General features: G+C 35.3%; 1 protein-coding gene across 6 annotated transcripts in view; it reads left to right on the plus strand.

The window, feature by feature from the left end:
• The window catches only part of LOC124972123 (integrator complex subunit 6-like), a 71,084-nt gene that overhangs the window by 24,564 nt on the left and 30,178 nt on the right, over nucleotides 1–16,342 (plus strand). For 5 of the 6 annotated variants that reach the window (XM_047536351.1, XM_047536346.1, XM_047536348.1 and 2 more), the window contains exons 3-9: nucleotides 857–1,006; nucleotides 1,791–1,880; nucleotides 2,119–2,302; nucleotides 2,557–2,685; nucleotides 5,468–5,631; nucleotides 8,194–8,346; nucleotides 11,367–11,499. In XM_047536351.1, coding sequence (XP_047392307.1) covers nucleotides 857–1,006; nucleotides 1,791–1,880; nucleotides 2,119–2,302; nucleotides 2,557–2,685; nucleotides 5,468–5,631; nucleotides 8,194–8,346; nucleotides 11,367–11,499 — 1,003 coding nt within the window. Of the gene's footprint in view, nucleotides 1–856; nucleotides 1,007–1,790; nucleotides 1,881–2,118; nucleotides 2,303–2,556; nucleotides 2,686–5,467; nucleotides 5,632–8,193; nucleotides 8,347–11,366; nucleotides 11,500–16,342 lie in introns of those variants that run through there. The other variant, XM_047536352.1, reaches the window with a different exon arrangement.

Below are 16,342 nucleotides of genomic sequence, written 5' to 3' on the forward strand. Positions count from 1 at the left end.
TTTGGTCCACCGTGTTGCCAAGCTGTGCTATCTGCTGTCATTCTTGCTGGTTCACTCCTGGGACGTACTCATAGCTGCATCTGTTTCTTTGGCCTATTTCTTTTGGCTTCTCTTGACAATTTGTGTCAATTTGTTCTTAGAGCCATCATTGACCAATCAGCACCATCCTCTCCTTACTTTTGTTCTAGAAATCAAAGCATGTTGACTGTTGACCTCAGGTTCTTTGCTCTTGTTCATGGCTGCTGGGGGTGCCTAGAGAATGCTGCTTCTTTGTCAAAACTTTTTCTTTCTTTTCTTTCTCCCCTTATTCTAGATTTGGTGCTTTCTGAATGCTTGAGGGTACCAGAAGGGTTGTCTCCAGACAAGTATGGCTCTATTATAATTCCTTTTACTCTGAGTGAAAAGTCAAAGTAATTTGCTTGGGAAGAAGAAGTTTGGCTAGCAAAATACATGTAGATGAGACACTCAGTAGGTAACCATTTGTCTCTATTGAGGATAATGTATTTAAAAACTAACTGCTCCTTGTTCTTTAGTGTCAAGCTCAGGTAACAGAGCTGTTTTGGTAGGTTTGGTTGAGTCTGAATACAAAAGTGTACTTCTTGAGTCAAAACCCTCCTGCCATAATAAATGGATATATTTGCTTGAATTTTTTGCTGTTGATCATTAAAACTAGCAAATCTTTCTCCAACTGCTTACTTTAGTTCCGCTTAAGCAGTCAAAATTTAAAATAGAATTAGGTTAAGGAGCGATTAATTTCCCAGATAGAGGCTCGATGCTTGCTATTTAGTTCTTGTTCACACTTTTTATATTGTTCATTGTATAATTGGGAATTTCTTTGTAAATGTTTGGTTTTCAGGCTGGTTGGAAGGAAAATCACGCAACATTCATGAGCGAACTAAAAAATCTTCAGGCTTCTGGACTGACTACTCTTGGTCAGGCTCTAAGATCCTCATTTGATTTGTTAAATCTCAATAGATTAATATCTGGAATAGACAATTATGGACAGGTAAAAAAATTTTGAGTGAGTACAGCTAATTTATTTTGGTGACTTGGGGTAAGAATTCAAATTTGGGTTACCAAGCTTTATATTAGTTTTCACATCCTCCCAAAAAGAGGTTCACATGCCTTTTAAATATATACTTTAAAAAAAAACCCTCTTTTTTGGTTCTTGTATATTGTTTGATGATAAAATAGTTAAAATTGTCTACCATCAGATCATCAGATATCTGAGAATGGAGTGAATAAATTGCTGAGAAATACTGGAACAAGACAGTTGGAAAAAACTCTTGTGTCCTTAATCCCCTTGCTCCTCCCAGTCTGATGAGAAAGCTCTAGAATAAGAGGAAGGCTGAAAAGCATTTGTTGCTTCTAACATTGTCCTTTTCTACTCTAAAAAATGTCCATAGTCTCCAGAGTCACTCTTCAGGTTGCAGAGTGAATCTGTACCAAGATTTTGACTAAGGTGAATGGATAAATGAGTATAGATGGTACTACCATTATAATCACTTTAATACCATTATTTTGTGATTACTTGAGAAGAAGAGAGAAAAAAGCATTTTGAATGTAAGAGTTTAGGTAGTTCTTGAATTATAAGAATTTCTCAGTCTATGCAAGTATTATTTCTCCAAGGTTTGTTATTTTGATTCCCACATATTTTGGTCTCTAATCTTTTTCTTCTTATTTATCCAAGCAGATTTTATCATTTATTTGAGAGGTCATTGGCAAATATAAAAATTGAAATACAAGTTTATTACTTTACACAGCTCTAATGCTTTTTAACTGTATTTTAGGGAAGAAATCCATTTTTTTTAGAACCGTCTATTTTAATTACCATCACAGATGGAAACAAGTTAACAAGTACTGCTAGCGTTCAAGAAGAGGTGAGATTTAATTTTTTTTTTTTTTACATTTCATTTAAATGGCAGAGAACACGAAGCTATTTGTGTGGGAGGCATGTATTTCCAGTTAAGAATCAAGTTTGGACAAACCTCCCCTCTTGGTAATCCTTGAGATATTGCTTAATTTTATTGAGTTCCATGAAAGAAAAGTGAACCTTTTAACTCTTTCCTCATTTTATATGGGTTGTTATGATGAACCTTTTCAAATTTTGCCTTATAGCTTCATCTTCCTTTAAATTCTCCTCTGCCTGGAAGTGAACTAACCAAAGAACCTTTTCGTTGGGATCAAAGGTTATTTGCCCTGGTGTTACGTTTGCCTGGAGTGGCTTCCACCGAACCAGAGCAACTAGGGAGTGTACCCACAGATGAATCGGCCATCACACAGATGTGTGAAGTCACAGGAGGTATTAGCAATATTTCCTATTTCTGAAGGGAAAATTTAGGGCAGCAGAGTATAGTTTCATTAAATGCCATATGTAGCCTTGTTTTGTTTACCTTCAAAATCTTTTAACTCTACTGCTTAAGCTCATTGTATTATATTTGCAGTCAATGTAGTTATGATCATTCCAAGGTTTATTTTAGGATTTCAAATGCTTGTGTTACAAAATAGTATTTTCTTTGATCAAACTTGTGCTCTTTGTGTTTCTCTCTGATATAGGTCGCTCCTACTGTGTTAGAACACAAAGAATGTTGAATCAGTGTTTAGAATCTCTAGTTCAAAAAGTTCAGAGTGGTGTAGTTATTAATTTTGAAAAGACAGGACCCGATCCACTTCCTGTTGGAGAAGGTAAGGTAGATAACTTTTTTTAACCCTTAAGTGTTACATAGGAGAATGACCTGAGATTCAGAAGATATTAAACAATTGGTAAAAGAGATAGCTTTTATTATCCATATACATTTGAGTAGTTACAAATATCCATCCAATCATTGCCTATGTATACATGTCAGGTAGCCAAATTCTAATAGCTTTAATTTCACATGAATGTTACTAAGAAAATTCCTCCTTTTCCTGACCCCCTATGTATTCCCTGGTCCCAGTGTGGAGATGGCACTAACTCATTCACCTCTCTATTTACACAGTATCCAGATATTCACTGTGGTATGGTACTTCAACAGCAGTCTGTTTTGGGACACTGGTCACCATTTTTAAATGTGCCTAACAGTTTTTATGAAAGTTGTTAGTTATTTCACTGCAGCAAGAGATTGTGAATGCTTATCTAGGAACTTATAATATCCCATAAGGTCCTATGCTAGTATTTTCCTTGTCACTTTTTAACTGCAGAACCTTTTCAAATGAGATCTTACAAAAAGTTTTGACATCTAGAAATAGATAAAAGCAAAGCTACTTTTGCATGGGGGAAGTTGACCGTAGTTATTCTCTAGATGCTTTGTGAATGGATGTTTGTAACCACTGAGTATGTGTGGATTTCAAAGGGACCAGGGAACTACACTACACTATAGTAATTGCAGGACTTCCTTAGAATTTGGTTCTAGGTTATTACTTCTCATTTGTGTCACTTCAGACACATATACACATATGCATATAGAGGCTCCATTATTACCATGGTGCTTGTCTGATCTGATCCATACATTTTGATTGCCTTGGCCAAGGTTAAAGGGACACAGGGCAGGAAGTTACACATTTCTGTTGCTCTTGTAGTTCCTGACTTTTTTTTTTCTCTTTAGTTTTTGGGTCCCTTTGAGAAGATGTTGGAAAAATAGAGTCCTTTCCCTAGAAAAAAATGACAGCTCAGCTCACAAATGGGTTTTTCCCCCAGCACTTCCCCCCTCCCACTCCTTGCTTCTCTCCCTCTACTGATTCCTCTTGACTCCATTTACCCCTTTTTTAAAAAAATATTTTCCTGAGGATACACCTGATCCTGGGACCCACTGTCCCACATGTCCATACATGCACATACAAAAGTTTGGTCAGATTCATTCCACGGTTCTTCCCTTTTCCTATCCTTTCTTTCTCTTCCTCAATTCCCATCATCTACTCTACTGATCTTTCCTTTGCATTGATAAAATTACCTCTCCCTTTTTTTTCCTTTCTCTCTCACTCTTTTTTAATCCCCCTCTTCCTTATTTCAGATTAGCTTCTGCATATCCAAGAAAACATTTGACCTTTGACTTTTTGGGACTGGTTTGTTTCACTTAGAATAATGGTCTCCAGTTTCATCCATTTACCTGCAAATGCCATAATGTCATTCTTCTTTATGGCTGAGTAATATTCATTTGTGTGTTGTATATGTGTGTGTATAAAATGCCAAACACAATTTTATGTGTAATTTTAGGAGTTTCTTGGATTCCTAAATTAAAAATAGCTTCTGTAGAACACTGAGGCCTCACAGCCTATTTTAACTTAATCACATTGGAAGAGCATGCTATATTGCTAGCAACTGACTGCCCAGGCCATACTTTTGTGTTTATTACCTTGATGTGAACTGAAAACTTTCATGTGGAAATCCTAGTGGGACTTAATGTCATGTAAATAGCTCACATTTTCTTTGTGGCTATAGTTTCCCTTTGACCAGAGTTCTTAACCTTTTACATTCTGATGAAAGCAAAGAACTCTTTTCTTAGGAAAATGCACATCCCCAGAATTGTGATCTCACTTTTGAAGCCATTATATGTTCTCCCTAGAGCACAAGGGACCCTAGCAAATCTGATCTGAAGTAATGACTTGTTAAAGTAATACTGAAATAAGATAATCAAATGGCTATAATTTAAGAAAAATGAGACTTAAATCATTAAGACATATTTTTTACAAATATAATTTAGACGAATGTACCATGGGATAAAGTTATGTCACTCCACCTACTGGGTGGGCAAAAATGAAATAGGCTGGTTTAAATAATTAAAATTCATCCAGGACATGCATGTTACTACAGTGTCACACAATGCCCAGTTTCCATGGAATTTTGATGGTGGGTAGGAAACAATAGTGAATTAGCCCACAATAATTTTGATGCATTTGCTTTGTGTTCATCACCCCTAATTACTTACATAGATGGTATCTTCAGCATGCCTTCTACTTTCAAGTGAATTTGGATAACTTTTATTTTGCTATGTGGTCATTGGCTCTAACTGTTCCATAAAGAATACTTTTTTCACCTAAGTAGCATAGAAAGAATATATAAATGGAATTTATGATCTATTTTATTACATTACAAAAATATAAAAACTCTGCTGGGAAACAAATGATTTCATTTGCTTAATTTGGTAATTGACTTCTTGAAAAACAACTGTAGTGTTTTGGTATGTTTAATTTATGTGTCCAAGTCTCATAAAATTTAAAATGGGTTTTATAATATTTTTCCACACAACTATATATTCTTGCAATAGGTGGAGGGTAGTGGGAGGTGTTGAATTAGACAGGATGGATTAGATAAAGAGTGGCTCGAGAGAACATTTTAGAAATTCTAGTAACATCATTTTTTCTTCCATTTTTTCATGAATTTCTTTTTGTTTTGCTTTGTTTTTTGCTTTTAACTGGAAAATTTGTACAAGATGATCAGCAGCTGTAAAAATAAATTCATGCCTCAGTCTATCTTTTGTTTAATTTTTAGATGGACTTATGGATTCATCTAGGCCAAGCAATTCATTTGCTGCTCAACCATGGCATAGTTGTCATAAACTCATTTATGTACGACCTAACTCTAAAACCGGTGTTCCAGTTGGACATTGGCCAATTCCAGAATCTTTTTGGCCAGATCAGAATTTACCTTCACTAGTAAGTGTCATAAAACAAAGGTAAACATTGTTCTGGATTTTTCACTTTGCTGATTACAGTGAATCTTTTAAAATAGCTTTGAGACTTTTAAGCTGTATCACAGGCAAGTGGATCTTTTCTCCTTTGCCTCTTGTCTCTTCCTGAATGTCTAACTTGTGCCTAAAATCAAGAGAGGAGGACTTCCTTTATTTTCTGGCACTTTTCAATCTTTCATTTGCCTTTGCTGCCCTCTTTGGATGTTAAAGCATTATTATTTTTGATATTGTCATAATCTGTGACTTGATTTTCATTTCAGAGAGGCTGATTTGATTTACTTGTAATTACAATGTCTAAATAGTACTGGTGTTGATTTTCATGCATAGCCTCAGGAAATTTGAACCTAGTTTATACCTTGTACAGGTTCTAGAAACATTCAAAGTATCTTCAGAGTTCTACTAAGGGAGTCTTTAAACCCCTACTGGAACATGGTAGACCTACTTTCATCTTTTTTTTTTTTCAATGCCAGAATCTTTAAATCAATGAACTTATGTTTTATAGCAGTGCACTTTTCTTTCATTTTTTTTGTGTGTGGGGGTATACCAGGGATTGAACTCAGGGGCCCTTGACCACTGAGCCACATCCCCAGCCCTATTTTGTATTTTATTCAGAGACAGGGTCTCACTGAGTTGCTTAGGGCCTCGCTAAGCTGCTGAGGCTGGCTTTGAACTCACGATCCTCCTACCTCAGCCTCCCAAGCAACTGGGATCCCAGGCATGTGCCACCGTGCCCAGCAGCGGTGTACTTTTCAACAATGAATAATTAAGCAATATTTTTAAAATGATGTTTAAGTAAAGACTTATCTTTTTGGTCACTTCAATTGGTAGAAGAGGATTTGATACTATTGTTATTCCTAGTACCAAATGAATGGTCTAATAATAAGGAAGACTGTGAAGTACACAGTCTCCCCAACCCCTAATGTAAGAAAGCCTTAGTAATAACTCTTGTGTGGGCTGAGGAGTTGATGGGGGGACACAAACATACTGTTCCTCTAGTTTAACACCTTCCTTGTTCAGCTTATCTGCATTATAAATTCTAGAACTTTCCAGTGAACTGCATTTTCTCCTAGATTACTATTTTGAAGCTCCTGCATTTTTTGCAGGTGTAGCCATGGAAGGTTTTCATTGTAAGACTAAAGAGTGCTTTGTCCTTGTTCTGAGTGATAGTAAATGGCTCCCTCCTTACCCTGGTGCTCCAAGGTAGCACATGTGTCAAATCTCAGCTACTTCAAACACCCAATTAAACATTTTAGTGGCAAATTTATTTCATTGTTGCTAATGATGGGCCTTCACTCATGTCTTTATTGCCCTTTTACATGATCAAATCTAAGAACTCAAATATTTCATAAGAACAATTGAAACTGAAATATTAGGTAAATCTAGAATAAAAGAAATTCCAAATAATCTGCAGTTAGATCGTATTTTCATTCTTCCATCTTTAAAAGCTCATTTGAGCTGGGAGTGGTGGCTCACTCCTGTAATATCTGTGACTTGGGAGGATAAGGCAAGATCACAAGTTTGATGCCAGCCCCAGCAACTTAGTGAGAACCCATTTCAACAAATAAAAAGAATTATGGATGTAGCTCAGTGGTAGAGCACTACTGGGTTCAATCCCCAGTACCAAAAAATTTTTTAATTTAATTTAAAGCTCATTTGAGAGCTCTTTTTCTAAACCCCCAAACATCTTGTATGTTTGTAAATAACAAAAGTAAATGAATGTATTTTTCCTTTTTATAAAAGGCATTGATAGTTTATCATATTCATGTTAACCTTCCAGATCTCTCGGCCCTTGTTGTCCCCTTTTCTCTCACTGGTGCTTTCTAGTCACACAAGCTAAACCAAAATAGCATGACTTCTCCATTAAGCCTGCTGGGCTACCCCATGCACATAGGCCTTTGCAGCCCTACCAAAAGCATATCCAACTGCACCTCTTTAAGGCAAGTGTGTGGACCTGAGCAATACTGCAGAACTCCACCTCGACCCTTAGTTGCAATTGGCTTCTTTTTGGTCTGTGTCTTGCCCTTTCCTGTACCTTTACTATCTTTCATCTTTCTTATAATTGGCTGGAGCTTTGCCATTAATTACCTTAGTAGAAAGTTTCATGGATTTTCCTTCCCCATTTGTACTTGGACTAGCTAGCTTTATGAAACAAACAAACAAAAAAATGAAGGATAAGCAATGCTTAGAGGCTGCAAATGAATCTGTAATTCAGGGTTTATCCTATGGATCATCATGGCTGAAACATATTTAAAGCAGTATTTTTACTTCACTAAAATTCTAGTTATAAGTGGTATAATATGCTTTTCTTCTTCCCAGTGCTAAGGAGGTGGTAGAGGTAGAATCTAGGTCTCCTGCCCCTGTAGAAGCCTTTGATGATTCCTTCAGAATTTGTAGCTCTCTTTCTCAAAACACTAGTCTGTATTTCAGTGGTGGTTTAACAGAATATAAAAGGGTTGAAAAAATTGTCAGAAACATAAACTTGCTTGATACCTGATCATGTTTTCTTCTTGTTTTTAAATTTTTTAAGCCTCCACGGACATCTCATCCTATTGTAAGGTTCTCCTGTATAGACTGTGAGCCAATGGTAATAGACAAACTTCCCTTCGACAAATATGAACTTGAACCTTCTCCCTTAACTCAATACATCTTGGAACGAAAGTCTCCCCATACCTGCTGGCAGGTATTTTATCTTTGTCAATTAGCCAAATATCTCTAACCATTCTGGGATCGGGGAATTCTTTTAAGAAGTTTCAAAGGTTAATCTGGAAATATTAGACTGAGTTTTTTTCTCTGAAATGCTATCAAATAGGCAATAGAGCCAAGCAAATAATTTTAGAGTGATATGAATCATTAGCCTAAGGCCATATAATCAAATGAAATCTATATATTTGAGAACTTGGGGGGATCCCTGAAGCTTATCCATGGACCCCAGGTTAAAACCCCCTAACCTAAAGTTTGTAATTCTATTATGGTATGTCCTCTGCATCTGAAGTAAAAATTTCAGCTCTTGGGTTTGAACTTGAAAGATTAGAAGTGCAGAATATTTAAGGCAGAAAACAATAAGCCCTGAAACTTACTGATGTGTTTACTGGAATTTTACTTGGATGAGACACAGAGATATCATACTCTGGCTCTTCTGAGTATTATGGTTTAGTCAGAAAGACTTGCGGATTTTTTAGTAATCACCTATGGAGTTTGATTTGTAAAAATCTGGACATAGTAGTGACATAGTCTTTTTATTTGGATTCAACAAAAATTCTGCACTGTAAAGATGTTTGTTCTGTTTCTAAACTATAGAGCCATGTAGCAATCACTGATTTTTAAGTTCTACTGGTGCAATAACACTTTCAGATTTCCATCTGTTTCATCCTAAAATGTGACATTATTGCTACTAGTTTTCTGTAAGCTCATTGAATTCTCCAAAGATGCTTAAAACAGTTACCAAAAAGGGAACAGGCTTGAAGCAAAGATTTACAAGGCAAGAAACAAAACAATATTAGAAACATAACATTGAGCAAAAGAAGCCAGACAAATTATTACATATTATTATTTAATTATACTTAATATTCAAAAAGAGTTAAAACTAACAATCTGTTACAAGTGAGGATAGTGGTTCTTTTTGGGGGCAGCAGAGTAGTAACTAGGAAAGGACAGGAGGATGCTTTTTGATGTGTTCTGTTTCTTTACCTGGGTGCAGTTTGCACATGTACATGCACTTTGTAAACATTTATTTAACCATACACTTATAATTTAACCCCAAAATATGTTGGAAGGTTAGAGATATGATTAATAAAATGCTGATTTAAAATGAAAGTGTGAAGCTTGAATTCATAGGTCAAAAAGCATTTTTTGCAACAAAGGCAAATAAAGTTAAAAATGATACTTTTCTCCTGAAATAAAACATCTTTTCTATATGGTATGAATTTTCTTGTACATCTTCTCCAAAGAAACTTAGGAAATCCGATCTTCCTTACTGCTTAGCACCTCAAATATACCGTGGTCCTTTATCCTGATGTTATGTTACTTTGTTTTAGAGTATTTTTAATGTGATGAACTATCAGGAGTAAAAAAGAATAAAATAAACCAGGAGCCAGGAAATTTGGCAAAACCATCATGGAGAGTGAATTCTTTATTTTTTTTTATTTTATATATTTTATTTTTTTTTTTTTTGCGGTGCTGGAGATAGAACCCAGGGTCTTGTGCTTGCAAGACAAGCACTCTACCAACTGAGCATCTCCCCAGCCCTATGGAGAGTGAATTCTTACCCTAGCTCTGCCACCAACTGTGTGGTCTTGTACTGAACACTTTCTTTCTCTGAACTAGATAGTCTCTAAAGACCCTGCGTAACCCAAAACATCTCAATTTGTGAGTGATAAGAAATTTAGAAAAATTCAAGGGTTTTTTGAAAGAAAGGGATGGAGAAAGTAAGGGTGGAAGAGAAAGAAACCAAAAACAGTGCTTTTCCTTTCATGGTAATCACAGGTCAGGTCCCTGACTGCTATGTGTATATAAATTTTTTTATCTTTTATGATGAATTTTTCCCCTCTTGTAATGTACACACTTAGGGAATAAAATCTAGCATATTTAATTACAGTTGTACATTTATATTAAAGTTCAAAACAACACAAAATCTAGAATCATGATTTAGTACAGCTCATGCTTTGTGGAGTTATAAGTCACATGGGAAAGATTTGTTCTTTGTAATTACTAAATACAACAAGAATTTAGTGAACTGGTAGGTGATATTGCTGGTACCAAGAACTAGCAAGGTAAATGGATGTTACTAAATATCAGGGTTCAACTTTTGTCTTAAGTGATCCTGCCAAAGGACTTTGGAAAAAAGCGTGGTATCTCTATAAGTGTATGCACTGATGTCCTGATTTGGACCAAAGAATATGAACGTGGAACACAGAAAACATAATAGCTAGAGGACTCTGGCACAGCACAATCAAGTGTACAGGGGATGATAATTTATGTTATGAAGAATATCAATGAGCAATAAGAAGACAGTCATATGGAATAAGATTCATGTTTTAATATTTATTGAATGTTTGCTCTAGCAGTGTACCTTACAGGAGAAGATGCCCTCCAAATTGAATCAAAGCATCTCCTTGCTGCCTCAAAATTACCTGCAGCAGTGCCTGCCTTATTGTAGGTTACTCAAAAAATACTTATCAAGTGAAAGATAGGGGAATGGGTCAGTGAAGGGAAATAGAGCAAGAATTAATAGTCATTCATATGAGGACTGTTTACACATCTTTTAAATGGGCTTTGTTTTTGTAGTTGTTGCTTTAGGCATGGAACCATGTTCCATTTTCCTAGAAGTCTACTCTAATCACTACTTGTTCTTTTGAGAAGTTAATTTGTTTTAATGGCTGGTATCAGTTAATGGTATTTCAGCCTTATTTTCCATTGTGCTAATCAAGTAAATATTTGCATATTGCCGATGTGGCCTGTGGTCTCTGAATGGTTATTGCATAATTTTATTTCATTTCCTAATGCAATATATGGAAAAATTATAATCTGAACATTCATATTTTGTATGATTTATTATGATATAACTATAGACTAAAAGCACTATACTTTTTTTAAACTTGAATTAAACTGTCACAGATGTTGCTATGAAATGTTTTTGTGAGTATGCCTTTACATAAAATCATTATTGTCATATAACTGTACATTAATTCATGTTCTTCTCAGGTATTTGTTACTAGTAGTGGAAAATACAATGAACTTGGATATCCGTTTGGTTATTTAAAAGCCAGTACAACTTTAACTTGTGTGAACCTCTTTGTGATGCCTTACAACTACCCAGTTGTACTTCCTCTTTTAGGTAAGCAAAATATGTGTTGTTTAATCATATTTAAAATATAGCAAAATGTAGATAATGAAGTAAGCATTTCAAATTAACCAAATAATACTTGATGCCAGAATAAATAAAAGTAGAAAAATTGATTTGAAAGGATAGAATTTGCATATTTTCTTTTTTTTCTTTTTATTGATTGTACATCAAATAGAAGAGATACCTGACCTCTGGTGTGTGATTCTTATGCTGTTCTTGAGGAAGTGAACCCCAAGGAAAATCTCTTCCTCATTTTGAAAATGCACATGGCCTTTTTGGTAAACTAGTTTGGGCTGAAAAACAAGGGCTTTATTGTGGTTGATATTCTAAGAATTGGTAGGGTTTCTTCAGAAAACAGAGTTTTCAGTTCCTGAGTAAGAAGAATAATGCTGAATGTATCACAATACCTGATCTCAAATTATACTGCAGAGCTATCGTAACAAAAACAGCATGGTCTGGCATCAAAACAGATATGAAGACCAGTGGAACAGAACAGAAGACACAGGACAAATCCACATAGATAAAATTATTTTGATATTCACAAAGGTGCCAAAAACATGAGTTGGAGAAGAGATAGCTTTTTTAACAAATAGCGCTGGGAAAACTGAGTATTCATATGTACAAGAATGAAACTAGATTCCTATCTCTCACCCTGCACAAAAAGTCAGCTCAAAGTGAATTGAAGATCAAGGAATTAGAACAGAAACACTACAACTGCTAGAAAGAAACATAGGGTCAACACTCCATCAAATTGGTCCAGGCACTGACTTTCTTAGTAAGACCTCTAAAGCTTATGGAAAAAAAAAAAAAACACAACAAGATTCAGTATGTAGGATAGCATCAAATTAAAAAGCTTCCACACAGTAAAGGAAAAGATTAAGAGAGTCAAGATAGAGCCTACAGAATGGGAGAAAGGGTTTGCCAGATACTGTTTCTCCAAGGGATTAATATCCAGAATATATAAAAAACTAAGAAAATCTGAGCAATGGAAAACAACCCAATCAATAAATGGACCTAAACAGACATTTCTGAAAAGAAGAAATACAAAAGGCCAACAAATTTATGAGACAATGTTCAACATCTTTAGCAATTAGGGAAATGCAAATGAAAACTATCCTGAGATTTCTTCTCACTCTAGTCAGAATGGTAATCATCATGAATACAAAAACAGTAATAGCTGGCAAGGATGTGGGAAAAAGTTACACTTACACAATTAGTAACGACCACTCTGAAAATCCGAATGGAAGTTACTCAGAAGACTAGGAATGGAACCACAGTATGATGAGCTATACCACTCCTTGGTATATATCCAAAAGATCTAAAATCAGCATGCTATAATGATACATCCACATCAATGTTTATAGCAGCACAATTCACAATAGACAAAAATGGAAGAGCTCAGGTGCCTCTCAATAGATGAATGGATTAAGAAAATGTGATATATGTACACAATAGAGTTTTACTCAGCCATAAATAAGAATTAACTCATGTTAATTTCTGGCAAATGGATGGAACTGGAAAACTTCATGCTGGTTGAAATAAGCCAGACTCAGAAATGCAAGGGTCAAATGTTTTTCTCATATGTGGAAGCTATATGGGGGAGAGGCAGAGGGTGAGAAGAAGGAAGAAAGAAAAGGAGTCAAAAAGAAGGATCTCCTGAAAATAGAGGGAAGACCAGGAGAGTTGAGGAAGGGGGTCAATAGGGAGGGAGAATGGGAAGGCATGGGAAGTACTGTTGAATGAAATTTAACAAATTACTCTATGTCCTTGTACAAATATATCACTAGAGCTAGTGCATGAAGGGAGGGTAGAGAGAAGGGAAAAGAAACAGGAATGAGATTGATCAAATTATGTTATGTGCATATACAAATAATGACATAATGATTCCCATTATTGTGTATAGTTACAGTGTACCAATAAAATATGTATTTGATGGTAAATTAATAATTGAAAAAATTGGACTTCCATTGGGGTATTGCCTTGTACTCCTTTCTCCTCAGAATATGAAGTGCTCTTGAGGTCTCTGTTTTAGGAAGGGTAGGAAGTTAGATAACAAAAATGAATTCTGCAGTAACTGTGATTATAGAGCTATGGTTACCACGGAAAAATTCTGAAACCTCTTGCTCAGAGATTCTTGAAAATGTGTGGAGATTTTTTTCTCATTTGAAGAGCCATATCTGTTTAGAGATATAGAGCACTGTGTGGTATCTGTCTAGTTGTAAAGTTTTAAGAAATTTTATTTGGTAGTATTTCTCAATTTTTGTGAAAAGGATCAATCTTTTTAAAATTTTTATTTCTTTTTAATTTTTATTTTTACAAGGATCAATCTTTATAAAGTTTTCATACAAAGGATCAAAACTTTGCTAAGTTTGATTATTACAAGAGTAAGAATTTTCATGCTATAAATACTACATATATTGAATACTGAAAAGGCAGTACTTTAAAATATTAAGAAGTTTAAGAATAGGTCATAATAAATATATTAGCATAATTGTTTTGCATAGTCTAGCTACTTTATTTCTTAGTCCAATCGAAAAAAAGTCTTCTTTCCAAGAGTTTTCAGTAATACAAAATGTAGGTTATGTCTTGGAGATGCATAAGATTGCCAGTAAGATAATCTATATTTTTAGTATTCATTTACTTTTTTCTTAAGTTTCCATAACTGTAGAGATTAGACCAGTTAATCTTCACTTATACTGTTAATTGTATTTTTCTATTTTTAAGTGTACTTTTTATCTATATTATTGATTTATGATTGGCATACAAAAGCTGTGCATATTTAAACTATGAGGAGTTTGGAGATAGGTGTACAACCATGAAATCATAGTTTATGACTTAAACCTATCCATCACTTCCATGTTTCCTCTAAAACTCTTATGTATCAAAGGACATAATCAATAATTTGAAAAGGTTGCCTGTGGAATGGGAAAATATGTGCAAATCATATCTTATAATGGTTTAATATCCAGAATTTATAAGGAACTCCTACAGCCAGGTGTGGGGGCAAACACCTGTAATCCCAGTGGCTTGGGAGGCTGAGACAGGAGGATTGCAAGTTCAAAGCCAGCCTCAGCAATTTATCAAGGCTCTAAACAACTCAGTGAGACCCTGTCTCTAAATAAAATACAAAATAGGGCTGGGGATGTGACTCAGTAATTGAGTGCCCCTGAGTTCAACCCCTGGTACCCCCCCAAAAAAGGAACTCCTATAACTCAACAACAACAACAAATATCCCAATTAAAAACAGGCATTTCCAAATGAAAACTACTCTGAAGATTTCATCTCACACCAGTCAGAATGGCAGTGATCAAAAATACAAGCAACAATAAGTGCTGCTGAGGATGTGGGGGGAAAGGTACACTCACACATTGCTGGTCGGAATGCAAATTGGTGCAGCCACTCTGGAAAGCAGTATGGAGATTCCTCAGAAAACTTGGAATAGAACCACCATTTGACCCAGCTATCCCACTTCTCAGTTTATACCCAAAGGACTTAAAATCAGCATACTACAGAGATACAGCCACATCAATGTTCATAGCAGCTCAATTCACAATAGCCAGATTGTGAACCAACCTAGATATCCTTCAGTTGATGAATGGATAAAGAAAATGTGGTATATAAGCCTTAAAGAAAAATGAAATTATGACATTTTCAGGTACATGGATGGAGCTGGAGAATACCATGCTAAATGATATAAGCCAATCCCAAAGAACCAAAGGCCGAATGTATTCTCCGATAAGCAGATGCTGATCCATAATGGCAAGGGATTAGGGAAGAATGAAGGCACTTTGAATTGGGCAGAGGAGAGTGAGGGGAGGGGAGGGGGTGCAGGGGTAGGAATGAAGGTAGAAATGAGATGGACATTATAACTCTGTGTACATGTATGATTACACAATGGGTGTGACTCCACCATGTTCAGTCAGAGGAAGAAGTTGTGCTCCATTTGTATACAATGTTTCAAAATGCATTCTACTGTCATGCATAACTAATTAGAACAAATTTAAAAAAGAAACAAAGACATAAAACTTGGGTTGTAAATATTTGGATGCTACTGGTGTTGACCAGTGCTTTTGTTGTCCTCTTTGATGACTGTTGTCATGTTGCTATACCACACAAGCTATCATTCAATTAATAGTTGTATATTTACTTTGTCTCAAATTTTGTGTATAAGGTTATTTTAAAAGAAAAAATAGGCATTTCTAAAAGATGTATGCAAATGTCCAACAAGTTTATGAAAAAGTACTCAAAATCACTGATCATTGGAGAAATACAAATAAAAGCTACAATAAGATATTCTCATTAGGGTGACCATGATCCAAAAAGAAAAGAAAGAAAGAAAAAGTGTTGGTGAGGAGGTGGAGAAATTAGAATCCTTCTGCCTGTCTCTAGGAATGTAAAATGACATAACTATTATGGACAACAGTAGATAGATTCCTCAGAATATTAAAAATAGAATTATCATATGATGCAGCAATCCCATTTCTGGGTATATATCCAAAATAATTTAATCCAGGATTTTGAAAATATAGTTACTCATCTACATTCATTGCAGCATTATTCACAATAGCTGGGAGGTGGAAGCAACCCAAGCACCTGTTGATGGGTGAATGGATAAAGGAAATGTGGTGGGCTGGGAGTGCTTAGTAGCAGAGCACTTGCCTAGCATACACAGAGGCCCTGCATTTGATCTGTAGCACAGAATGAAAGAAAATTTGATGTATACATACAGTGGCATATTATTCAACTTTGAAAATGGAAAAATATATCACATGCTATAACATGGATGAACCTGAATGAACTTCTGTAAAGTGACACTGACAAAAAGACATACTGT

The sequence above is a fragment of the Sciurus carolinensis genome, chromosome X, assembly GCF_902686445.1.
Source record: "Sciurus carolinensis chromosome X, mSciCar1.2, whole genome shotgun sequence".
NCBI classification, from domain to species: Eukaryota; Metazoa; Chordata; class Mammalia; order Rodentia; family Sciuridae; genus Sciurus; species Sciurus carolinensis.